Here is a 27,682-nt window from a genome sequence, read left to right on the forward strand (position 1 = left end):
GCTGCTCAGCTCGGGCTGACTCGAACCACTGTTGCTCAGAGCTCAAACTCTTGAGCGAGCTCTTAACCAACTGAGCCACTCAGCCGGCCCTGGCATCATTTTTCTGTATCTTCATCACCATGCACATCCCGCTTTTCACAGCCAAATGCACACACAAATATTTTTAGCGTTCATTTCCACTCCCTCCCTGTACAGGAAAGCTCTGCTTCCTCCAAGCAGCGCAGAAAGCAGCTTCATGGCTGTAAAATGCTCCAGTCTGTGGATAAAACACCGACCATGTTCCAAGTCAACCCAGGGACTCTCCTGAGCCTCACCCTTAGAGCACCTCTGCACGTAAAACAGTGGTTCTCAACCAAGGGCCATTTTGTGGACTGGGGGACATTTGCAACCTCCGGAGTCACTTTTGGTCATCACAACTGGGGCGCAGGGATGCTACTGGCATCTGGAAGGTAGAGGCCAGGTATGCTGCTAAACACCCTGCGATGCACAATTGCATAATGAATAATTATTCAGACCCAAATGTCAACACTGTTGAGGCTGAGAAATCCTGACAGAGCGTGTGCCCTCTGGAGGCCAACTGCCCACATACGAATTTCAGCTCCATCGCTCACTAGTTCCACAACCTCGGGCAGTTTCCTGAAACTCTTTGGGGTACAGGGTCCTTATCTTCAAAATGAGACTAATATTAGTGTCCTCCTCATGGGCTTGTTTGGGGGTGCAATGAATCAGTACATGATCAGGCACTAAATAAAGTGCGTGGCACAGTGTAAGTACTCAGGGTCATCACCCTTATTGTTTCCAGAGCGGGAAGTTGGGGCCTGAGTGTGGGCTTCAGTAGCTCTGCTCAGGTGTACCATGCTGCAGTTTTCACTGAGGTGGGCATTCTCAGATTTGTGAATGGCCGACTTAGGTACCTACCATATGCACACATGGCAAGGTATGATGGACAAGGAAACTCTTTTGTTTCCAAGTAAAATCAGGCAGAATAAACAATTTAGGCTGTCCCTCTCTGAAACCTTTAAAAATACTCAGAAATTCCTTTTGGAAACTTGTCATAAGTCTCCATTTATCTATGCAACTAACATTTACGTAGCTTTTACAACATGCCAGACACTACGGAGTTCAATGGATTTGATCCTCAAAACAACCTCATGAGATGGGCACCACCTTCCCATGTTCTTTGTAAACAAAACCACTTGGGAAGTATCAGGACCCAAGATGAATCCATGCCTTACTAAGTTTTCACTCAATATTACTGTTTTTCCTATTACAGTATGGCTATTATCTTCTAGTAGGTTCCCCAACCCTCTCCACAAGCATAGGAAATTTAGCAACATGACACAGGCCTGTGGGTCAGCTGGACACCTAATACATTGTTTAACATATACAATATATATTATATAATATATAGAATACATAATAAATTCTTTCTATCTATCTATCTATCTATCATCTATCTATCCATCCATCCATCCATCCATCCTACTACTTGATTTCCCAACCCTGAGTCAGCTGACTTATGAATTCTTGGAACTTCACCCACTTGGGGAGAGACTCTGGTATGTGGTTTGAAGATCTGGGTCTGCAGGACCCCTTTCTGTATGGCAGCCACATCGTATTGAAGAAAGAGTCTGGGATGTGGTGGTGAATGACAGAAGAGGTTTCCAGCCTGGGCTTTCCACCTGCTGAGCAGTGTGGCCTCAGGGGAGTGATTTAGCCTCTTTGTAAAAGAGGACACCTAAGACTTACATGTTGGGGTAAAGAAGACTAGGCGGAGTTACATGAAGAAGGAGACATTTGATAATGGCTGTTCTCCACCTCTGAACAAATTACACTCATCATCATGACTTGGATTCCGTGGCTACCAGGCTTATGAGACTCCACTGGGGTCTGTTCACTGTCATTTAAATGCCACTGTGTCACTCTCCTGTCTTCTTTTAGTTCCTTTGTGTGTCACCCCTCTTTGCCTCTGACCCCATTGTTCAGGCCACATCACAGAACCCTCTGTCAGCCACATGAATCACGCATGCTCATTTCTTTCTATACAGAATCAATGGCAGTATCAATCACGTGATGTGCAGTTGCCCTGTGTTAACCTGCAGAGTCCTTGAATTCTTCTTATAAGCTTACATTGATAGATAATTAAAATAGACCTTATTTGAGCAAAATGACTCAAGGAGAGAAGGGACCTTTTCTGTCTAGTTTCTGTTGAGTTGTACACAGTAGGTACTCGATACATATTTGTTGAACTAATTGCCAAACAGGTGAGCATTAGTTAAGCGCTACATAATGAGGTATGTGGCGTTTTTTTTCCACCCAGTGTCTTCTTTCATTTCTTTTCAAATAATCTGAATAATTTGTAGGCAGGAGCACGAGAGCTTAGCTTTTAATCTCATCAACAAAGAACCTTCCAAAGAGGAGACATTCCTTTGGCCTTGGTTGTTGGCATTTCAGATGTAATTACATTTTTCACCCTAAAATTTCCCAACAGATTAAGAGTCACAATTTCCTTAACCCTCTACTCAGAAGTTTGCACAAGGAGCTCTGCCCACTTTTCATGGGGTTTCTCAAAGATGCCAGCTGCTGGTAACCATGAAACATGAAACACAAAGGGCTCGTAATCTCCTGGAACCTACCCTGCTTGCACAATTCTTTGCAAGCCTCTCTAAGAATACGTCAAAGCCTGCAAGTGTATACATGCTTTTCAGCAGAAAAAGATGCAGCATTGCCCTTCTTAACAAGCTGTTTCTAATATTTCCTTCATCTATTCTGGATCAGACAAGATAAGAGTGTACAAATATCTAGGAAAAAGGCAGCTGTAGCATTTTCTGTGTAATTTCACTTGTTTTATGACCTTTGTTGGAGTTTCTCCTGACTTCACATCCTGGTAATATTTCTGGTAATGGCTGAAAAGTTTTAAGGTTCTTTGAGTACCTAATTCTAATTGGCTATTAACTGTGCTAGTTTATTGGGACTGTGTATTGAGAGCTTTTGAATTTGCAGGCACATATTTTTTGGTGCCTAGACCATTTGCTTGACCCTAGGAATGTTATGTCCAGCCCCTTCCAGGCAGGAGGTTTTGGGTGCAAAGCACGAAGATGCCCAGAGAGACTGCTTCCATTTGTTTCTTTGATGATGTGAGTCGATGCAAAGCAGCTACAGTGGTCAGAGTGGTCAGTCCTAACCTGATTCAGGAGACAGTCATCAAGTAAACATTTAGATCTTTATAACACACCATAGATACTTGGTAAATAATTACAGAAATACTGATGCTGCAAGACTGTAAGGGATGATCAGTGAAGAAGGTGCCAAAGGAGATGGGAAGAAAATAAGACAAGGGACAGTATTGGTACACTTACTGTGTACCAGCACTGGGCTAGCATTTTACATCAGTATCTCACTTGATCTTCAAAAAAAAGTTCCGCGACGGGGGAAATAAATCATTACCTCCCCCATTTTCCAGATGAGGACACGGAGGCTCAGAGAGATTAAATAATGTGCCCAAAGTCACACAGCTACTAAGGGACAGATCTGGGATGCAGAGCTCCCACCCCTATCCCATGAACTCCCACATGTAGGATGGACATTTTATTCATGAAAAAGGAAATAACAAGAGGAGGATGATGACGTCAAAGAAGGTATGAGGAGAAGGGAGGGGAGAAGTGGTCGATGCAGCAGAACACTGAGATGGAGAGGAGGAAAAGCGGGGCCCTTGTTGGCTGTCTTCATGATTCTTGGGAAACCAGGCCCATCTTCCCTTCCCGATAAGAGGGGGCTGAGTGGGGAACTTGAAGACTGAAGCAGAGATTGGAAAGCGTCCCCTTGGAGAAGGCAATGTGAGTCAATACAGACAATTAAGAGTCCTGGGGAGTGGCTCTGGAGTCAGACACAGTGGGTTCAAGTCCCAGCTCTGACATTCCCAAGCTGTGTGACTTTGGACAAGGAACTTCCCATCTCTGTGCCTAAGTTTCCTCATCCAGAAATCAAGGATAGTAGAAGTACCTACCACAGAAGGAGACTGAACAGGACGTTCAATGTGAAAACATTTATGATGAGGGTGGCAAACGACGGCCCACTGGGTCACATCCAGCCGCCACTGGCTTTTGTGCAGCCTGCAAGCTAAAAATAGTTTTTACCTTTTTAAACACTTGGGGGAAAAAATAAAAAGAATACTATTTTGTGACATATGATAAAAATTATATGAAATTCAAATTTCTTTGTCCATAAATATGATTTATATTGGAACAAAGCCATGCCTTCATGTCTTTGCTGTCTTTTGCTACTTTTGTGTTGCAATGGCCGTGAGTATCTGTGACCAACATGGCACGTGGCATCGCATGGTTTTGCACTGCTGCTTAGCACACTACAAATGGCAGTAGGGCCGTTAGGACCTGACAGCATTTGGACCACCATGTATATCACCTCTCTGTGTGGACAGACATTTTCAAAGAGGAAATACACACAATACCACTCCAGGTCAGTATTAACAGATGAACATTTGTAATAGATTTTGATGACAGAGAATAATAACTGTGAACCCCAATTAAGTGAAACTGTATTGCCCCCTCAAAAGAATCTCATTCTTCTCATTAGTAGACATGTATTACAAAAAAAAACCCCCAAAAAACCCACTATAATATTTTGAATTTCACCAATAAAAAAGTTGTTTTCTTTTTTGTTATATAAATACTTAGATTTCAAAAAATATTCTTGATTTTTGCCTTTTGGCCCACAACCTAAAATGCTTACTACCTGGCCAGTTCAGGAAACGTTTGCCGAGCCCTGACTGAGGACAGTGGCCGGCACGTGACAAATAGCACAGGAAAAGGAATGCAGCACTCATCTCTACTGACGTCATAGCTCCTGCACCATTTCCCTCAGGAGGGTAATGTGGCTAAAGCCCCAGTTCCTCTTTGTATGTCTTATTAGACACTGGACATATATGCCCATCAAGTTCCGGGTAAATACTGGGCAACACAGGAAGGGAAATAAAAGCTGAATGGTGTTGCTGGGCTACAAGCGTCTCCTTTTCAGGCCCATTCGTCCTTTCTGACATAGGCTCCTTTGGGCTCCTAGTTAACTCCCCCAGACAATGGTGGTCGCTCCACGTGCTAGAGCAAATAGCCCATCTTGAAGACCAGAGAAGGCAGGCTGCAGAAAAGCTTTCCCCAAATATATCCTGTGCACACTAATTCTACATGAGGGTCTGGAAAGAAAGGGGCCCATTAGCAGTAAGTGTAGCAAACCCAGCCAACCTGCTCTTTCTCTGGGAGTGTGATACTTAGCCTGAGGGCACCGGCCTGTCAAAGGCTCTGAGAAGGCCTGCAATGAAGAAACCTGTTTAATTCTGCTTAATCCAGTTTTACGCAAACTGATTTGAACACAGAATGCTTTTATTATAATTTTTAAAAAATAGTGTCACTTAGTATCCAACCCCATTCGTGCTCTGAGGAACATCTTTAGGGAATCACTGCTACAGGGGAAGGAGTTGACCACGAGTCAGACATTTCAAGTTCATGTCCCACTCCTTCCCATGCCCTGTCTCTACAGCCACGGAACAATCTCAACTGCGCAAACCTCGCTTTTTCACTTTGTCAAGTGGGCATGGTGATACCTGCCTGCCATCCTTACAGAGCTGATGGGGGAGCAGATGGAAATCTGGGATGGACATGGGGTATTTTCTCTAAACTGGTGAGGGACCTGTGTGAGTGAACATGAAGGTGACAACAGTGGCAATGTCAGCCCTCAGAACTTGGAAGACATTTCCAGTGATGAGTGGACTAGGCATGGAGCTACTGGGCTGAAGCCTTCCCCTCAGCTGCCCTCAGTGTTTGCTGGAAAAGCAGGGACCATCCAAGGGGCAGATGGAGAGAGCCCATCCTTCCCTGTGCCCAGTCTCTGCCCAAAGCAAGAGGTACGCCAAAGAGAGACATCCATTTACATAAAGCTCCCAGAAGGTCTACAAGGGCAGGAGTCCCGAGCCTCGAACCAGGTGCTCGCACTCATCCACGAAGTGTGGAAACAGCTTAACAGTCTGGCCTCTGCAAACATGTTCGTGCATTCATAATTGTAAAAAATAATAACATGGAGAAAATTCATCTGGCGCGTCTCAGCTTGCACCCGCACACACAGTCGCTGCCTTATCTGACATATCAGATTTCTTAGAGTCCGGAGCCTGTTGTGTAAGGAGGGGCAGGAGTGCTCGTTGGCTCTGAACACTTCCTCATTCTCCGGCTCTCTTTCCACATTCCGTGAGAGGGAAGGACAATTCTTTTCTGCCGCCAATTGTACTGAACGGCTTGTGAGGCTCAACTGCGTTTCGAATCTGCTGGTAGAGATGCTATTAGCTGGGCAAACCGTTCCTCTCTAAGAAAACAGAAGTGCTTTCATTTCCTAGCCTGTCACCTGCCTTCAGACAAAGAGGAGCGCAAAGGGTTTCCTCGAACACGATTTCATCATACTCCCAAGCTAGTGCCCTGTCTCCAGAGGATACAAGTACAAAAAGATAAAACTCTAAATGCAATCAACAACAGCAGCAGAAAGCCCGACATGCAGAACCTAGTCATAACCCAATGCCAAGTGGGGGGGAGAGGGATGCTTTTGTTTTCGTAGAGAGGTTTGTGCAGAAACTCCTCTCAAATAATGCAGTTACATCAGAGATCAAGGTGTGTTGAAAGAAGAATGGATGCTGGGGGATCAGCAGGGCTGCTAATTCCACCACATGCTGACTCAGGGCAGCCACAGGCATCTGGGCTTCCTTGCTGACACCTGAGCGTGGAACAAAGAAGCCTCATACCGCTGCCAAGAACAAACACACTGGGCAGCGTTCCTTACTCCCACCCCGGCCTGACGAGGCTCTCGGACGGCAGAAATCAAAATTATACACAGATGTTAATTTGTCAACATGGAAAGGCAGTCATGCGACATTGAGTAAATAGCAACAATAATAGCATTAGTTGCCTTTAAAGCTGAAGCCGGCACATAAGAGTTGGGGAACCAGTGTTTGAACGGGGTCTGTGTAACTCCAGAGCCTGGATGCTTACCACCCACTCAGCACCAAAGACGACGCAAAGTTGGAATCTGCCCCCATCAAGTACATATTTACATGACTATCTCTGTATAGGAAAAGGTGCTATAAAATGGAACTTTCTCTGAATGAGGATTGTAAGAAATCTTTTCTCCTGATTCCTCATTGAACGTTCTAAGTTTTCTACAGTGAACATAAAAGTAATAACTGGGAAAAATGAAGCGGTGGCTGTAAGAACTTTAGGTCCCCCCCCATGTGAAAGTAATCTTACTGATTTTTATCTCAGAGCCCCATTCTATGATTTCCTCTGAAGGACGAAGGTACAATATACGCAGAGGAGTCTTTAGCCACACATGGGCGTCTGCCTTTTGATGCGGGTCTAACAGGTTTCCCTGAGAAATGGTCTCCTCTTGGAGGCTTTAACAACTTTTCTTCTATATGCTTCTAGAAGGGCTGTTTCCACCGCTCTGCACGGACACAGTGATGGAGGTACCAAGGAAATGCTGGGGGAGGGGCAGAATGCAGCCCCTGCCCTGCGCCCACTGACGGAGGCAGAACAGGAGGAGCCTTATGCATCACGACACACAGTGTGGGTGCGAAGGAGCCAGGCTGACCCCCTGGCTGTGGAAAGCCCACGAAGTCTAAAAGAAACTACAGGCAGGGCTCCTTCTTATGCAGATGAAGCATCCCAGAGATTCTGTCACCAAGGGAACAGTCCATTGAGCTGGTGTGACCCAGTGTTTACAAGTGCAGGATCTGCATGGGAGACCCGGGCACAGCAGGACGGAAGTTCTCAGGTGTTGTGTGCTGTTATTCTTAGCATTTGCATTATATTATATTTATTTCCTGGAAAACATAGCTAGAGGGAATGTACACTCCCATCTCAATGTCTCCGACAGACATGTTCATGGATAGGTTCTGTGGCCACCCCGGCAAAATGGGGACCGCAGTACCTATTTCATGAGGTCATCTGGTAGCCAAGTGGGTCAGCGCTCTTCCTGCAGGGGTCAAGCTACTCCAGGGAAGGCATCTATGGAGAAGGCCTGAGGAGAGTTAAGATACACCTGGACATAACCAATGGCTTTCAGCCCACTGATGCCTCAATGGCAGAGAAGAATATAGCCATGCTGGTTGATGGTGGCCATAAACATGCACTCTTATTCTAGATGCTGTATGGATTTTCCATGTTGTTGGGGCTGTGGAAATGGCTGGAAAGAGATGGAGCTGGAGTTCCCCTCCATGAACCACCATGAAAATTCTGGCCCAGCCTGTTACCACTGCCCACCGAAAGGACAGCTCCCCAAAGCAGGCCTCTGAGCAGTGTCTACTCTTAGTCTACAATTCTAGGAAGGAGACCTACGAGCCTTCTCGAGCCCCCATTTACACATCCCTAGAGGAATCTCGCACGTTCTCCCTGAAAACGTTGCTCTGGCCATATGTTTGAGTGCTAATTCTTTTTTTTTTTTTTTTAAAGATTTTTATTGGGGAATTGGGGGGATGGGAACAGTGCTGGGGAATTGGGGGAAGGGGAACAGACAAGTTGCTGTCGTTTTGTTCTTCAATCTAGTTGTGGAGGATGTTGCTTCACTGGCCCAATTTGGCACCATCATTGCGCTCTTCTCTGGCGAGGCAGATCAGTCGCCGGCTTCTGGACGGCCGCTCACTGCGGCTGCTGGCCGCTCACGCTGGCTGCTGGCCACACATGGTAGCCCATGGCAACCCACTGCCACAGGGACTGCAGCCCACGCCGTCGCCGGGGACTCAGGGCAGCCCAGCTCCAGGTTGAGCTGTTGTTCAGCATCTTAGCTGTAGAGGGCAGTGTCACTGGCCCTCATATGTGGGATCCGAACCGGGGCCCTCTGGCATCCCAAGCGAGTTCTTAACCATCGCGCCACTCGGCCGGCCCTGAGTGCTAATTCTTGAAAGTTGTGGATCTACATCTAACAACATCAAATGGTGTCCCGATGTCATTTAATGGCTGTGTTCCTTAAAAACCCTTTCTGGGCCTGCCAAGTGGCTCAGATGGTTAAGAGTTAGCTTAAGAGGGCGAGCTCTGAGCAACAGGGCCACCAGTTCGATTCCCACATGGGCCAGTGATGCTGCGCCCGAGCTGAGCTTCCACTGAGCTGCCAACAGGTGGCAGGATGGCTCAGCTGGTGAGAGCACGTGCTCCTAACAACAAGACCGCCTGTTCAATGGTGGGCTACACCCGCCAGCAACTAAGACTGAACTTGGCACCTTGAGCTGAGCTGCCGCCCGGATGGCTCAGTGGATAGAGTGAGTGCTCTTAACAACAAGGCTGCTGGTTCAACTCCCACATGGGATGGTGGCTACACCCACCTGCAACTAACATTGTAACACAGCACCTTGAGCTTAGAGGCCACGAGCTGCCAACGGGCAGCCAGATGGTGAATGGCACTCTCCACAATGAAGATTGAAGGACAATAACTTGGCTGGTCCCCCTCCCCAATTCCCCAACACTGTTCCACTCCCCCAATTCCCCAACTCAAAACAAACAAACAAATAACAGAAAACCCTTTCCATCTGCCTGGTACCTTAGAGAGTGCATAACATTGTGATGTCCCAAGTATACAACACAGTTTATGGGGAGGATTGGCACACGGTGCTGCCTGTGTCTCTGGCACCAGTTAACACCCAGACAGTGCCGACTGCCACTGGCCCCTCGCCCTGCTCTCACCATGGCTGGATTTCCTGATGTCCACTCCGCGTATTCTTTTTCTTTTAGCATTCAGTGTTTCATACCCCTCCCACCCATTGATATCTGTGTCTCGGATTAATTTTCACCAGATGTGAGTGACTGGACTTCTCCAAGATTTGTTACTTTCCTCCATGTTCCTAACCTTCTTTGGGCCATTTGTGTGATTTTTCTGACCTCGCTAGTGTTTCCAACACCTCCCAAATTAGTGTCATCTGCGACTTCCTTCACATGCTCTTTTCTCCCCTTAACAGATCATTAATAAAGAGGTTAAGCAAGACCAGACCAGCGCCACACTCGAGAGCACATGACAAAGGGGTGGGAGAGGCCGCAATGCTCCCTGCGCGCCAGGCCTGGCACAGGGAGGACGTAATGTAATGCAACAACAGTCCGCTGCACACCTCCCGCCTCTGGGCCACGTTCATCTATCACCACTCTTTGTTTATGATTTCTCAGCCAGATTTCAGGTCCTGAGAGTGTAGTCGTCGCCAAGCCAACATGCATTGCTTTGCCAGGTAACCCTTCCAAGCTCCAGAAAAATCCACAAGAATTTATTTACTGTGCTTGATTCTGCTTAAAACCTTCTACCCCAGCACCCAAGTCCATCATCCTTGAGAGCAGAAAGAGGTGGACTGAGACATTATTTATTGTTATCCTTTTTTCTCCTCCAGTTCATCAGCTCAAAATTGTTTGTTAAATATTCGCTGGCTTTTCGTGTTACTCACTAGATTTTTCTTTCAGCTGAAAGAAATCCTCTGCTAGAAACACAGATTAATCCATAGTCCCCAGCAAGCAAACCTTCCTTTGCTATTCCTGGGTATCATTAAAATCAAAGGTAACTGAAGAGGGTGTGTTTTTAGGGTAAACATGCTTTAAGACCAGTGAGAAAATGTGTCACTGGCTTGTGTATCTTGTTTTGTCTTTTACCTCCCAAAGTCCACCCAGCGCACAGTTATCAACTATTTTCTTCAGAAGGCATACAGAGCCTGCTCCTCCGAGCCCAGTAGTAACAACAATAATGATATTCCAATGAGGACTGAGCCCTCACCATGCAGCAGGCATGGCTAGGCCTCATCTCATCTAATCCCCACTACAGCCCTGGGAGGTGTGCACGACCTTCTCCAAGTGAGAAAATGGTGGGGAAGAACACTCACCCAAGGCCACCCAGACAAATTGTGCTGGAGCTAGGATACAAACCCAGGCATATTTGAATATCAGACACCACACTATGGGCCACCCTACCATGCTGTCATCCAGTTTCTCATAGATGAGTGGTTCTCCACCTTTTTTGAGTCACTGGCCCCCTATGAATATCTGCTGAGGATCACAGATACTCTCTCTCCTTGGGGAATGCACATGTACCCACATCAAAGTCTGTTAGCCATGTCAAGAGGTTTGCAGACCCTGGGGGGTACATGGACACCAGCTGAGGAATCTGTGTGCTATGAACCTTTGTACTACTCTAAGTTCCTCCAGGGTGGAACTGTACTTTGTTCATTGCCTCAACTCCAGTACTAAGATGAAGAAATATTTTGGAGTGAATTATTGATTGCAAGGACTTTGGGTAGTACATTCAAGTTATAGCTCTGAACAACAGCTTTACGAGCCTGACTAGAAGATATAAATATACAGATATTTTCCAGAGGAGCAGAAATGTCAGAAAAAAAAAGAAGGCAGCAGAAACATCTCACTTTGCCCAGAAATTATTTCTGCAATTGGAAGTAGGCAGAGCCTTCGTCGGGATGGTTCTGAAACCTCTCATGGCTACTTCTGGTTACTTCTCATCTTAATTCCTTAAAGCAGATTAGTGAAAGCCTCTTCTGAAGAAAATAATAAGTTGACCTTTGAACAGCACAGGTTTGAGCTGTGTGGGTTCACTTATATGCACAGTTGGGAATCCGTGGATTTAGAGGGTTGACTGAATGCACTGTTTTATACCATTTTATGTAAGGGACCCGAGCATCTTTGGATTGTGGTATCCACAGGGGCTCCTGGAACCAGTCCCTCACAGATACCAAGAAACGACTGTATGGTAGTTAAGTTTTGGGGGAGTCAAAAGCTATATGCAGTTGTTTTACTGTGTGTGGGGTCAGCTCCCCAACCCCTGCATTGTTCAAGGGTCCACTGCACACTCGGGATGTCAAGATGGGTGGTCATTCATTCCAAGCGGCTGAAATCTCAGGAGGTGCCCCTTAACAGACAGAATTTGTGATGCCTAGGGAGTTACAGGGGGCTGTAAGAGCCACTGGGATCTCCCTTCTCTCTCTAGGTCCTTTTCAACCTTTTCTAACTTCGGGAACTCGATTTTTCTGTACACTATGCCACACACATCTCCCTATTCTATGACTGCTGATTTTTCTTTGCAATCATTGATATTCAAGTTCTCTCCTTTTCTTTGGAGTCAGAGGAGCCACACACTCCTGAAGTTAGGCTTTGGCTATGCTGTAAATGTGGCCGCCTACATGTCACTGCGGCGAGAAGGCATGGGTGCCCCTGTTGATATACAGGCAAATGGAAAAGAGGCTGAGTCAAAAGCCTGCCTCTCCCTCGGTCAGTCCAACCGGACACCTGGGGAAAACAGAACCCTGGATTCCTACTCAGCACCCCTCCCTCCAATAATGTACCCCAGCTTTAACCCCCATGGTGGAAATCTAGAGGCATTCTCAATTTAGCCCCTTCGCTGATCTTCCCATCCAAATCTTACTGGCTTCACACCCCAGTCTCATCTCCAATTTATCCACCTGTCTGCATCTCCCCCACTGATACCCTGGGTCGGCACCATCAATTCTCTTACAAGTGATGGAGCTGCCCCTCCTTCTGCTCTTCCTGCCACGACAATTCACCTACACAGCAGCCAGGGTTGTTCCACAACATAAAGCGAATCATGTCATGTCCCTTCTTAAAATCCAACCAATTTCTTTTCATTTTTCTTAGGCTAAAACCCAAACTCTCCACCTTGGCCTAAAAGGCCCTACATGATCTGCCCCTTCCCACTCCTTGCTCCTCACCTACTGTCTTATTCTTTACTCAGAGTTGTAGTCTTTAAGGCCCTTCAGCCCATAAAACTCTTCCCCACCTCCAGCCCTTTGCACGCCTGCCTGGGACCACATCCCACACACATCCAGGCACGGATACCTCCTGACTCTCTCCCTTTCAAGGCATGGAACTCCCTTCCTTGGGGAGATGCTCACTGAACATCCTTTTGGAAGTAGGTGCCTCGTGTTAATCTCAATAACTTTCTGTTTTCCATCAAAGTAATGATAACCATGTCTAAGGTCTCCATTCATATTTTTAATTCCTTATGGTCCGTTTTCTTCAACTACCCTGTATGATTCACAGAGCAGCAACCACATCTATCTTACTCACTGTTTTCTCAGCAGCTAACCAAGAATTTAACCATTTGATGAAAGAATGGATGAGTAAGAGGGAAATGATCAAATGAACGGGTAAATGAATACAAGAAAAGTCTTAGTAGCCAATGGCACAAGGAGGCGTGCACCAGCTCTTCTGTGTAGGAGACACAGACTGAATTAAAGACCCTACTGGGTGCTCCGATACGGGGGTGTATAGAAGAAAAGCTCTACTTCACAAAGAAACCAGGACTTGGGTTGAGAACACTAAGGGCCCCGGGCTCCTTCCTTGACTTCTTGCTCAGCTACTGATTCCTCTTGCCCCAGGATGAGCACGGGCCGACTGCCTAGACCCTGCCTCCAAAGGGAAGGAAGTGAAGCCAAGTCTCTCCAGCCACAGTCAAACACCTCCTTCCTCATTCTTCCCAAGGGGTGCCATGCCAGGGAGCTCCAGCCGCCTTCCAGCGCTGCCTCTCGGTGTAAAAACCCCTCCTAGGGCTGAGTGCCCTGTGAGTCATACTTGTGCTCTCTGCCACTCCGTGCACACGCTGCCTGCCCACAGCGCCAGCTTTTCATTTGGAACAGGATGTATCTACTGGCATCACAGCCCCCTGCCAAACCTTGTTAATGCCCACATCTGTACTTTTATGAATCAGGTCCGAATAATATGCATGTTTTCAATCTAAAAAGGCTTACTCCTTTCTAGTGGTTTTAGAAATAAAAACGATCTTGTTCTCTATGTCTGCTCAGTTATGAGAGTTCACAGTAAAAGCTGGACCATTCACATGTCAGGGCAGCTGTGGCACTAGGTCTCCCAAGGTGACTTGATTTGGTCCCTCGCTGCCCCACCTCATTAAATGTTCACAAACCAAAGTGCCTCTTGGGGGGGGGCAAGGAAAGCACCTCCATTAAATGGAAATGAAGAGTTATTTGCTGACACAAATGATTGCCACATCAAGTGGATTTTCCCGAAAGAAAATAATGGAGAATTAAGTAGCCTGCTTTTCCTGTATTTTGCAAAGCAAGATTAAAAAAAAAAAAGCAGTATGGGCTCTAGGAGCACATTTCACAATCAAAAGTGGGGGTTGGGGTGGGGTGAGAGGACAGTGTTTGCAGGGGTGCCCATGAGGGCCACAGCGTGCTGCAAATGTGGTCCCAGGGACTCTCTGCAACAAAGCCACAGCAATAAGGCAGGCAAAGGTAAGTTCTAGCCTTAAGAAAATGGGAGTGGGGATGAACCAATAGAAAGGGGGATAGAGAGAAGCTGGAAGCAGAGAATAGGGATGCATGATGGATGTAAGCAGTGCCGACTATGTCATCTGTAGGGCCCAGTGCAAAATGAAATTGTGGGCCCCCTTGTTCAAAAATTACTAAGAATTTCATAACCCTGACAGTAGAACATGAAATCATCTAAGCTCGGGGTTCTGTGGATTACACAGGTTACACGCTGAAAGTGCTGGGCTGGTTGTGAGGTTTGGCGGGGCAGGAGGCTAGCTCTAGGGGCTGTCAAAACTCTTTAGAAAAGCAAACTTTCCCCAGTCCACTTTGCTCTCAGAAAACACCACCTTTGAATGATCACAGTGAGACAAATAAATCGTGCCTGGACTAGAATCTAGAAGTGGCAAAAAAGGGAGGAGCTGTCAGGGTTGTTACGTTAATTCCAATTTGCTGTCATTTTTGCAGCAACTTTTCCTAAATTATGATTCATTTCAGCACCAAAACACCAGAGTCAAGTCAGGGCTTTCTGATGCTATTAATAAGCACATTACTGATGCTTAGTAAAATAACTTCTTGTCATAGTTCTTTTTATAAGGGCCATAAATCAAAATATTCAAAACAGTTAATTTTTAATGTGCCACTATTATCCATCCTTACGTATAAATTTAACGTCTCCTTAGGCCCCACAGATTGTAATGTGACTCAAAACATGCGACGGCTGTTCAAAACTAGAAAGTTCCCCAGTATCTCTTTATTTAAGTCCCTAAGATACAGTTTTAAAAGCCTGAAGCTATCTGAGCAAACTTGTTTAAAGGAGTCATAAAGAAAGATAAGTAGTTTTCCCCAGAAGCCTATAAAATTTATTACAACATATTAAAGTAGGATTACATATTGACTAATTTTTAGAAGACGTTTGTTTTCTGGGGGTACATGGTAGTCAAGGAAATTCACAAAGGAATAAAGGGGGGAGGAGCTTAATACCATTGTCTCCTTTTGCCTTGAGCACAGCAAGGTTTTTTATGAGCCTCCGCACCCATTCCACCCTGAGCATGACAACAAGGTTCCCGTATCAGGGGATGCCCGGTGGATGTTGTGAATCTTGTGAAAGAGCAATAAAAACCTTTATTATTCAGGAGGAGACACGAATGCAGTCCAGCACCCTAACACTTATGATGGCAGAGGCAGCAGCTTTGTAGAAAAGCCCCACGTGAGACCCTACGTCTCAACACCCCTAGACTCTCAGAACTTCCTTTGCCTCCCTATTCCACGCATGTGGTGGGCAGGTTTCACACGTTTGCTTTTTAACATTCTAAAGCCTTTTCTTCTCATTTAATATTGTTTTAGGCCATTTTATACTTTGATTAGCGTTTCTATGTGAGTAAATGTCATATTTCTCTTCGAGTTTGCCCCAGACAAGGAGAGAGGCTCTCAGACAGAACCTCAAGACCTTTTCTGGTTTCCTCACCTCCTCATGCTGACAAACTCCCCTTTGGAGCTGCTCTGCATCAGAAAGCATTCATTCCAGTGCTGTTTTGCCCTTTACCCAGGAAAGAGAGAAGAAAAGGAGATACTCTGATGAGACCAGGAAGCAGGTTCTATTGGCAGCCAACGGATTTGGCGTTACATCTTTACTACATGGAAAGAACTGTATCTGAAACGCCCCCCTCCCCTCCCCCCGCTTATTCCTGGTCAGATGGGAGAAAGTAATCTGACTCATTGGTGAGACCTACAACAGTTCAACCAGGCAATGACATGCACCAATGACATGCACCATGGCACTGACACCCATAGGCAAAACACACCAGTTACTGTTTTATAATTCACCCGGAGCACGACTGCCATGAAATATGAAGGCAAGACTGGAGGAAGGGCACACCTGTTCAGTTATCCCAAGGAACTGCCTCTCTCATCACAGACCTACTCATTCTCCAGCACTGTGACATTTCACGTCTGTCCCAGAAAAAGCACTGCACACTGAGTACTTTTTTTGACCATCAGAAATCACCACGGTACACAGTCTACCACTTTCCTTTGTTCAGAACAAAATGGCATGTGCAATGCCATCAAGTTCAACAGCATATTCAATGTCATCACAGGTATATTTCACTCCAGGGAGGCTGTGACTGTGTTAAACAGCCTGTGGTATCCTGGAGAGAGGTGATTCCCCGCAGCAAAAGTCGCTAGGGTTCAATGTTCCATTTATAACAGTGGCAATTACATGCACCACCATTCCATTATAACGCAGATAGAACAGAAATAAAGGATGGGCTCTTAGTTGCTAAAAGCCAACTTTTAAAAGAGCAAAACCCTCTGAAAAAATGCAGTGCATGAAATTTATAATGCAATACTCCGTAGAAGCACAACTGTAAAAGAAAAATAACAGATACAATGCCGCTGAGACCTGACAATATTAATATTTCTACTCTTATTAATTCCAAGAGGTATAGTTACCCATTCACCATTACTATGCTTTGATGCTGCTTTCTTCAGAGCTGCCATGGAAGAGACAGTACAATCCATTAAACAGGCTTCTTAGAGATGACAGTTTCAGCTCCACAAAGACATATACTTTTATTTTCCTTATTCCTTGCCAAACATTTGACACCATCAGAGGGATGTGAGCGTCACACCACACTGGCACATTTGGCAAAAGCGAGCAGTGGGCTGAAAACCACGACTGGAGAATTGTGACAATTTGAGTCCACAATCATGCCCTGAAAAGTGTGTATAAACCCTAGCAAAGGCATAGATTACATCTTAAATAACAAAGAAACATTTGAATCGTGCTCAACCCAGCCCCAACAAGGCAGAGCCATACCATGGTTTTAGGGTGGCTGGGGGATGGGAGTTGGGGGGGGGAGGAGGGGCTCTTGGGGACAGTCACAGGACACAGAAGCAGACACAGGGCACAGTCACAGACATCAGCGAACACAATTGATCACGCACACAATACAACACTAGAATGCAATTTTTTAAAGAAAAATGATATAAAAGATGGTTTCTCACCCCTCAAAACAAAACTGGAACTTTGGTTTACAGGCCCGGCTATGCCCATATGCCCTCCTCGTCATCCTGCGGCCGCCGGCCCGGGGAAGGGAGGTGCCCGGAGAGGAGGGGAGCACCGGAATGAAAGAAGAGAAGGTTAGTTACACCGTGATGCACTGGGAAGGCACACTGATCTTCACTTGGTTTTTCAATCTTAAAGCACAAGAAAAAAAGAAAAAAATCCATATTAACTTAAGTTCCACATCACCGACTTGTCAAATCCATTACTGAGTTTTGCATCTAGGGCAACCCCCACACAAAAACATTCCACCCACCCAGCCCTGACTCTGTGTCAAGATTGGATTAGAAGATTAAAATTAGTCTACATGAGCAGATGATTATTTTTTTGCAGAGCATGCAATCTGAATTGCAAATGCCTAAGGAGGAGATTAAACCTTTTAAGTAAGCAGAGAAGTAATTACAGTAATCAAATACCCTTAATTTCTCTTAAGCTTAAAATATCAATAAAGGCTGAAGAAGCATTAAAAAAAAAGATCGACTTGGGTGGAACAAGCTTCTGTAGCATGCAATAAGTCACATCGGTTATTTCTCAAAGGCCCAAACACGCTGTGATCTCCGTTTGTCAGGTTCCATTTTGCTCTCTGCATAAAAGGGGATGTGCACGCTGTGGAATGAGTATACATTTGCAATCAAATAAGTTTAAAGAAAGTGGAGTAAACTTTCAATTCAGTAGCATGCTAGTAGAAGGGAAATGCTGTTTAACTTAAAATTGTGTTCCACTGTGGATAACCTGAAACTTATTTGGTCTGAATCCTTGTTGTTGAAAAGATTTCCTGAATGGCTCTGGCCACGTGAAGTGGCAGATAGGCAGGGAAATTGAACCTTTGAAGACAGAAGTATGTCCACCATCACAAGGTCCTGGTTTGAACAAGAATTCTCGCTGTTTACTGTAAGGATGGAAAGAATGTGTAGAAGAAGACTGGGTGGTTCATATCCTGGCCTCACACACAATTTGGGAGCTGTCTTAATAATTACTGGATGACACCAGGTTTTCCCATGATTTGCTTCTTTGTTTTAAAAATCAGGACTAGGGAAAATAAATATCTTGGAATATTTTTTTCACGATTTGGATCCTCATGGCTTAAGTTGTTAGCGATATTAAGTTGAGTAATACGAAAATGCCAATAGATGACCATTTTTGATCTAGAAAAACAGCAGTGTCATACAGTTCAATCTAATTCTGCCAATAGGCAAAGGTAATTTTCATCTACTCAAGTATTGAGGTCTGTGATCTTGAACTGAATTTTCATATAATTTGTTTCCTTTGTGTTTCTTTGTATTTTATTTTATGCATTGAAAAAGGTTATTCTGAGAAGAGGTTCAGAGAGTTCACCAGGTTGCCAAAACTGGTCTACGGACCCCAGAGGGCTAAGAAGCCCCGACTGATGTCGGGCGGGAGATTTGCACATGGTCTGAATTGGACAGCGTGGTATGAATTTGCACTTGGTAATCTAGATAGGATATTCCGGCAAAAACAAAAAAGGTACAATTGGTCATTTTCATTGGGTTTTCTCATGTAAAATGTACCTGTGTTGATTTATCTCTGCACAGTCTAGTGCTGGCTCCTGGCAATAAACTACTCTTTTCCCTGCGTAATTGAGAAACACGTATTTTTTTGCATTCCTTAAATTTCCTTTCAGTTCCTGGAGAAAAGCACAGTTGATGTCCCTTTTTATGCTAATAAAGAAGGAAAGTCTACAGCATGGCATCCACAAATGGGTTTCAAGGGGTTTAGGAAGCCATTGAAATTCAATGCAGAACACTGTGGGTATGTGTGCAAGTATATTTCTCTGGATGGAGGCCCGAGCTTTCATCATAAAGTTCTTGACCCCCGGACTCACTGCTATAGGAAAACTCTAGGCACAGAGAAATGCTATGATTTGCCAAAGTTACAAAACAAAATAAAAGGCTTTCCCTAAAACACAGCCTACAGCCTCTGCTGACGGCTTCTAAATGGCTGTAAAAATCACTTTCCTTGCAGAGCAGTTTATTTCATTTTGCATTTAAAACCCAATAGCATGTATACATTCAGTTGGTTTCAAATCCATTCACACAGGGTTTTAAATTAAAAAAAAAAAAAGAAAGAAAAAAGCCACTGCCACCAAAATCTACCACTATTTTCTTAACAGTGAAATGTGGTCTAATGCAAATCACTTTTAGCAAATTAAATATATTAAAAAGTGGTAATTAATTATGATTGAAACAGACAGGAGTTGTAGCTTGAAAATATACACTGCCAATATCACTACTGTGCCTCGTCCACCATAGGAATAAAAAGGAGCTCCCAGATGTCGAGGGTTATTAAAAACCAGATGTTGAGATCGATGTCTTATATGCTAGTGAATAAAGTAAAGAAATATGACAGTCCAATATAAACTCTGCTAACATTTAACATGGCAGAAATGTGGGTAAATTCCTTCAGTGAACTCAGAATATTATGCATTTTTTTCACGTTTTTAGTTTCTAAAGTTTTAAAGTTTTTAGAAGAAAATAGAAAGGGAAGTGGTGGCCATTTCTGGTCTCTAATCTTCAAAGCTTAAACATGAATTGACCCTAATCACCAAGTGATCTGGGTCAGAGTGAGTGTCTGCTTGGGGAATAAAAAACAAAACTGCAGGAGCTAATCAGAGGGGGAGCTCCAAGTAGTTCCAAACGTTCGCAGCTGTTTCACTCCTGCCACTGCCTGCATCTCTGGACGCAAATATTAATTTATTCAGCAACCTTACCACACAGAAATGCAAATTTGGGGACCAAAAAAATAAGAAACAGATAGATATCACTTGACCCCTAACGTCAAGTGATATCTTAGAACTGCCAAGTTACTTAGAACTACTTAGAGTTTTAAAATGTATCTCTAGGCCTGGGAGAATCTGCGTCCGCTCCTTGTTTGCCTGTTTCCGAAACAACTTTGCAGTGTCTTTTTCTGGATGCTGCCTGTTGTTTGCTCCCATGTGTATTTTTCTTGAGTGAGGCTATGCCAGGAGTTGCCAAAATCTCTGGATGGAAAGAAAGCCTCTCGTCCATCAGCCATCGAAGTGCTTCTTGTCCACAGCATCTGGGGATGGAAGATCCAAGGCGGGCTGAAGTCCAGGGCGCAATGGCCACAAAACACAGCAGATTTCGAAGAGAAGGGAGGCTCAACTATGAAATAACCTTAGGATATGTCTGTGGCTCCAGAGATGAGAGGAGGCCTTGAGGGCGATCCTACAGTCCCAGGCACTGGGCCCTAATGTGATTCTGTAAATGCTGCGATAATACAAAATTCCTCACCAGATGGGCCGCTCACAGGGCTATGCTAATGACAAGATGTAAGAGCAAAGGCTGAGGCATCGCTGACCAGACGGGAGGCTCGCTGTCCTGGGGGCCTTTATAAGCCCGGGCCAAGACGCTTTGGGAAGGAACTCTATCATCGGACATGATGAACGGCCCGGTGTAAACCTTTAATTGGTCTCCATTTTGAAGTATTAGGTACAGCCAATGGGCAAGCCCCGGCCCATCAATGGGTTTAAACAACAACAAAACACACACACACACACACACACACACACACACATGCACACACACACACACACACACGTGCAAGTCTCTTGGAGTTGATAGCCAGTTTTTTCCTTGAAATCAGAGGACAAAGTTCCTAAAGGGGACATGGCTGTCACACCTGTCCCAGCTGGAAATGAGAGTGAAATTATGGAAATGTCCCCTTCACATCAGCCTCTGTGAGAACTCCGCCGCTGTCTCTGTTGGCAAGTTCATCCTGGCTTCCTTGTGGGAAGAGATGCAAGGAGACTATCCTGGTTATAACAGTGTCTGGTGGGGACAGTCGCCAGACCTACCGCTGCCTTTGTTCTAGTTCATGGCTTCTCTGACGCTTTCTGAAAACTTCAAGCCGTAGGACTCAGCAAACATAAGTCACCAGAGCAGGACCACAGTGTGGGATTTATGACGTGCTCTGAACCTGGGTTCCACCAAAGTAACCCCTCATGGCACAGCCAACGGAAGGCATAGCCAGAACTGGGAAAGACAGACACACATGTAAAGGAAACCGATGGCGTGAGCCTGGAGAACAGGGACCCCGAGCCTCGTGGGAGAGGGGGGCACTAGTAAGTTTTCTCTCAGGATCAAGTCCAAGCCTCCCGGGGAAGACCTCCCATTCGTTTCTTTCATCTCTCCTGCTCCGGGAACATGTCTTGCCCTCGGATAGATGTCTTTGTTCAGGTGATGAGGTCAGGATCAGGAACGGCTATAAACTCTGACATGAGCTGTATTTGTTACAGCCTGTGTGGCCCATTTGCAGATAAGTTCCCCCAAAGGCTAGGAACATCCTATCCAGATTCAGATATCCAGTTGGCACTGTTTAAATATAAATGTGAGCTTATTTCTGATCTGGCTAGAACCGAGCCAGCAGGTATGAGCGCCTGCTCCACTTTAGAGAGAGTGTGACATCTTCCTGTGTTTCTTCACTGAGTCTCACCACAGCCCCATGACACAGGTGTCAGCAGGCTGTATGAGCAGATGTGGGAAGGAAGACTCAGAGAGAAAGTTCAGGTGGCTCACCGAAGGACATCTGGCCAGGAGTTTGGAGCCAGGGTCAAATTCCAGTCTGTCCGACCACAAAGGTATACCCTGCTAACAGGTGGGCGGCGCAGCCACAGAAAGAAGAGCACATTTTGCCCTCAGAAGGCATTTGTTGGTTCTGCTTAGCTCAGCTCTGAAGTACTTTGGACTTTGCACTACTTCTTTGCAAGCCGTTCAAGAGCCTGCTTGGAGCTGGATGACACAACTTAGGTTGGATCCCTCTGGCTCTTGGAAGAAAGAAAAGCTCACATGCAACAGCATGTGTCCCTTATATGGGCATGTTGTCAGCACCCAAACTAATGTCAACCTTCCTGAGGAAAAGGGTAGCACTTTCTGTCCCTTCACACTGCCTCCCAGTGTCTTGTCAGGTCTGGGAACTTAACAAATATTTCCAAATGAGTAAGTACGGAAGACTCAGTACTTGTTTCCCAAATACTTCCACTCCTCCAAGAGGGAATGCTGCCTGGATTCCAGAATTCCTGAGGGTTGCCAAGATTGTGTTTACTTGTTTCTCCACAGAATGGCTCCATCCCCCTTGTCACTGCACCAGCCACATCCCTGCTTTATTGCTCTGATCTCAGTTGGTGAAAGCTGAACATCACTGGCTGAGGGGGGAACACGACGGGAGAGATATGTATTTTAAAGGATTTAATTGAGGAACAGTGTGTTTTTTCCAGGACCCATCAGCTCCAAGTCAAGTAGCTGTCTTCAATCTAGTTGTGGAGGGCACAGCTCCGTGGCCCAAGCGGGGATTGAACTGGCAACTTTGGTTTTATGACCACCGCGCTCTAACCACCTGAGCTAACCGGCCGTCCTGAGACGTCCATATTTTATGCGACACACTGGGTATTTCTCAAGGTGGAGGCAGAGACTGTATGCCTGTGCAGACCGGGTTGGCTCGTCTCAGCAAGTTCACCTCCCAAGGATACCGAAGGGTGGCCATCTGAGTCCTCTCTGTGGAGCCGCTGAAAACGTTACAGAGGCTTTCTCCTTCACTTCTAATGCAGCACCTTTAGGAATGTTCTCCATTTTTGGACCATCATTGTGGGGTGACTTGCAGAAACTAGTTTTTTATTTCCTTCAAGCAAAAGCAATTCTGGCAAACCAGAATTTGGTGCGTGGTGCCAGCTCTCAGCTGAAAGATATAAGATACCCAGCTGAAGATGGAAATGCTGGAAGGCTCTACGCTGGCCAACAATATTGTTTCAGAGCCCAAAGTCAACATCTGTTAAAAGCTGAGCCATTGCCAGATAGCCATAAAAAAGGGGTGGAGGTGGAGACTGGCTTTATTTTCGCTCCCTCATCCATCAGGCATTAACGCTTGGTTTTGTTAAACACAGTGAAAATTGTGTTTTTAACATGAATCTGGTTCTGCCATTTCCTGGCTAGTGGGCAACCAAATTCTCTAACTTCTTGACACTTTGTGCCCTCAGTTGCCTCAAAAATAAAATGGGAGCATATATTGACCCTGACACTTCATAAGGTTGCCATGTGAATTAAACTGGAGAATGTAAATTAAACTACTTTGTAGATGTTACAAGCGTATACAAATATAACTAGACGTACCACTCCCATTGGTAGCATTTGATAGTTTGTTACTATTACAACAAATTATTTGATTTTGCACTAAAGCCAAAGGCAAAAAGGATGTGTGTATGTGTAAAAAGGATCTGATAGTGTATAAAACCATCCTTGGACATTTGGGCCTCTCGGAGCTGTTCAAAGCTAGGGTTTATTCAGATCATTAATATTTGGATGCTGAAACATTTTTTAGAATGCTATTGTTCTGTAAGTAAGGTAGTTTTCAGAATTTCTGTGTGCGCAGTGTGTGTTTAAAGGATGTTTCCAATTCTCTGTCCTCTGCTGTTCCGTTATCTTCAGAGCATGCTGAGTACCTGAAGTGTGTGAGTCAAACGTGATCCTTATTCCAACAGTTCAAGAAAAAAAGAGAGGCGATGGTGTTTAGCAACAGAAAATGGATTTCCCTGCTTCGAGACGTTTCAAGGTTGGACACCTCCTTTCAATGGGGGAGCTGAAGCTGCCTCGTAGACAAATGTGACTGGATTAAAGCAGTAAGTTGAAAAAGAATCAACCCTCCGATGTTGCCAAGATGCCTTACATCTAATCTACAAGCTGGGGAGTGCAGGCTATGTCTGAAAACCTCTGTTGACTCAAAAGATACTGCAACAAATCTCTTAATGAAACCCTAATACTGCAAACAAGGTTTCAAACTAAGAATAATCAGCAAAGGGGAGCCGGATAACGTTACCCAAAATAGAGCAAGACTGGAATATTCATTCACGAGGCTCAGTCTCTTTTAAGGAAAAACCCTTTTCTAACAGGAGGATCCTGAAGCCTTAAGCAGCTCTGCCTTTTTTTTTCCCTTCTGTGAAGACCCTACCTGGCAGGGTTCATCAAATCGTGCCTTCCTGTGCTTGCATGTGAAGAAGTCACATCACGCCCAGATTAAAGAGCTTGCGCAACAGCCTGCTCATCTGCAAAGCCAGGTTCCCCTCCTCCTCTGTGGCTGGTAATGGTTCGATGAGCCTGTAACTGCTCGTAGAGGAAGGAGCAGTTCAATACCTCCCACAGCAACACTTCAGACATTTGTCCTCATTTCCTTTTTTACCTGTGGCCTCCCAGAGAGCCAGGACAGGGTCATCCCAGAGTTCCCGCTCTTAAACACAAGCAAACAAATAAACTGCCTCCTTTCTTTCCCAGTGCTGAGAAATCACATATACCTTGTGGTTCGTTTTAGTAGCTTTGGGATTTTTAGTCTTTGAGGATAACAGAAAAAGTGACATCTGAGTTATCTTTCTACTTCAAGGACTTAAAAAAAATCTGTTGAGTTTTAAACACAGCATCTTTCAATCTGCTTAAGACAAAAGGAGTATCAGAAAAGAGGCAAGTAATCTCAAGAAAAAAAAACCAACTTGTAACAATGTGTGGTGATAGATGTTAACTAAACTTATTTGGCAATCATTTCACAATACAGTAAAACCTTGGATTGCGAGTAACTTGGTTTGCGAGTGTTCCGTAAGACGAGCAAACATTCCTAATACATTTTAATGTGGTAAATGAGCGATGTCTTGCAATATGAGTAGTTTGTTTCCAGAATGAATTACGCTCGCAAACCAAGGTATTACTGCATATACATGTATCAAATCATGTTGTATTCCTAAAACCAATACAATGTTAAATGTCAATTATATTTCCATTTTTAATAATTAATTATTTTAAATGGAAAGAAAAGAGGCAAGTGGCTTGCAGGACTTATTTCAAAATGCATCCCAGAATATCTTTGACTCTGATTCTGACAGGACTGGCCCAAGACTGGGAACAGTTGAAATCTCTGAACCCTTCTCCCATCCAATAAACATCAGTCCAACAAGAGTTTCTTCATGGGCTTTTGAATTTGACAGCTTCATCCTTACATGAAGCTGAAATTAGATTTGCAAAAAAACTCTGTTGTCTCTTATTCGGGCAAGCTTCAGACACATACTGACTTGGATGGGAATCTGATATTAAAAACCTAACATAGGTAATTTTTCTTATTAGGTTACTGTCATGGGAAACTGAACATTTATTTTTTTGAGTTGTTCCGTAACTATACTCTTGTACTAAGCTCTGCTACGTGGTAAGTTTTATGCAGGAAACATGAAAATGTATTTACACACACACATATTATATGTATATATAATGTATATTCAAACATGCACTCTGGGGAAGTTAGGGAGAGAAATTTCTAGTTGAACATGATCTTGAGAAATTCTTCCATATGTGGAAAAGTACTCAGTTCATCTGACATATAGCGATACGTACATATATACACTCAGGACACTATGTATACATTTATCCCACATTCATTTAACCTCAAAACATAAAATAAATTCTTTTTTTTCTCCTCCCTAAGCAAAAGCTAGGAATAACAATTCTATATTCAGAATCCATCTTCTAGGGGCAACGGAGCAAGTAAAACCCCTCGTCTGTTTGTTACAATTCCAAGGGCTACACTTTGGCTAATCTGTTGGTGAAAGCGCACGGAAAGCAGGGCATCAATCACAACGCCCCATCCAGCATTTCACAGAGACGGGCTGAGGGTGAGCGGGGGTCCAGGCCTTGAGCTGGCTTTCTGAGAAGTACCAGGGCTCAGGGAGAGGCTGCTGTGACCACTTCATTTTCCTGATGGACAAGGAGACTCCACCAACTCCTTCTTGACCAAATATAAAATGCAGGCCCCAGGGAGGAGGAGGAGAAAAGCAGGGAGGTGGTTTACCAAGTAGGTCTGGGGCCAAAGCATACATGGGGCTTGCCAATATTGTTACCTGCCTCCAGCAACCACCTCAAAGAGGACCTGACTTCAGGGATGGCTGGAAATCCCCCTCCTGTGGTAGTGTCTGCAGGACACGGACTAATTCCATCTGAGAGCGGGTCCCCAAGGCTCAGGTGTGTGCAGTGTAGACAAGGTGGGGGGGGGTGAGAGGGAAAGGACCCTGGGTTCATTTTCCCAGCTAACTCTACCTTCTGGGCAGAGCGGACATGGTCTGGGACCAGAAATCAAGGTTGCAGCCTCTCTGAAGCACAGCACAGGCACAGCCAGCATGGGTGGGGTCACTGGGCTCATTTCATTATGTCTTAAAAGTAGAGTCTCTATATCTGTCCCATGTCACTAGCTTGTAAAGGAGGCCAAATCTAGGTCTGAGCTCTTTAGTAACCAAGTTGTTTGTGGCTTATGGCAAATTGACACAAGTAGAGTTCTATGGGAATTTTCAACAGAAAATGGAAGTGGACATTCAGTGCTTTGAAAGATGTCCAGTGGTACAAACTCCCATCTCAGCTGAAAGCCAACATGTGCCAGGACCACACAGTAACCCAGAGCAGCAGAGAAAGGACCAAAGACCATTATTTACATCTACAGACAGATTTTGGAAATTGCCACGAGGAGTGGGTAATATTTATGACTAGGGCAATCAAGTTTCTATAAATAAATTAGCAGCATGGACATTAAAGCTAAGGATGCAAAATGAAAACCCAGCTTCTGCCACAGAAAGGCCATTACCTGAACGCACCCCCAGAGCCCTGGCTGATCTGCTGGTAGACCCCGGTCAAGTGAAGCATCCTTTACTTTGCTCTAGGGGCCTGGCTTGTACCAGGCCTCTGGATGCGTGGAGGCTCGTGGGTAAGTGAACAAAGGAATACGGGTCCTGGCTATCCACAGCCAAGGTCCCTCTGTGACCCAGAGCAATGCCCCATCCCTCTCTGCGCTCTGCTCTCCACTCCTTGCGCACCTCACTTGGGTGATTACACAGTAGTGGGAGAGTTACAGGAAGCCACATGTTGTTTGGCACAAGGACAGCAGGAACAAAGAGTAAAGGGGAACAGGTGAAATGGGGGAAAATGCAAGGAATTAAATCACAAAACAGAAGAATGAAAATAAAGACAATGAAAACTGAGGGGAATGGAAAGAGAACTGGTGAAATCACAGTTCAATTCAACTTCGAAAAAAAATTCAAAATGGGATAAGATGTACTACAACTCAATGGGAAAGGGAAAAGCACATTTGCATTAGAGGAAAATTTGATATTATAGCCATGCAAAACTATTTAATTATGTGGTTGCAGAAATACATCCATACTGATATCCAAATTGGTTTGCCATCAGAATACAGCACCCAGAGACTCAGGTCCTCATCCTGGGCCTGTTGATTTTCAGAGGTGTGATTCTGAGTAA

General features: G+C 44.9%; 1 protein-coding gene across 15 annotated transcripts in view; it reads right to left on the minus strand.

Moving 5' to 3' along the window:
• ERC2 (ELKS/RAB6-interacting/CAST family member 2) overlaps positions 1-27,682 on the minus strand; it is a 974,141-nt gene that overhangs the window by 162,617 nt on the left and 783,842 nt on the right. For 5 of the 15 annotated variants that reach the window (XR_002125344.1, XR_002125343.1, XM_019654367.1 and 2 more), the window contains one exon: positions 17,318-17,383. The exons of the other annotated variants lie outside the window; for them this stretch is intronic. Coding sequence is in view for 3 of the 5 variants with exons in the window: in XM_019654367.1 (XP_019509912.1) it covers positions 17,357-17,383 (27 nt within the window). In the remaining 2 variants the exon portion in view is untranslated. The remainder of the gene's footprint in view (positions 1-17,317; positions 17,384-27,682) is intronic. 15 annotated transcript variants of the gene reach the window in all.

The sequence above is a fragment of the Hipposideros armiger genome, unplaced genomic scaffold (assembly GCF_001890085.2).
Source record: "Hipposideros armiger isolate ML-2016 unplaced genomic scaffold, ASM189008v1 scaffold_220, whole genome shotgun sequence".
Classification (NCBI taxonomy): Eukaryota; Metazoa; Chordata; class Mammalia; order Chiroptera; family Hipposideridae; genus Hipposideros; species Hipposideros armiger.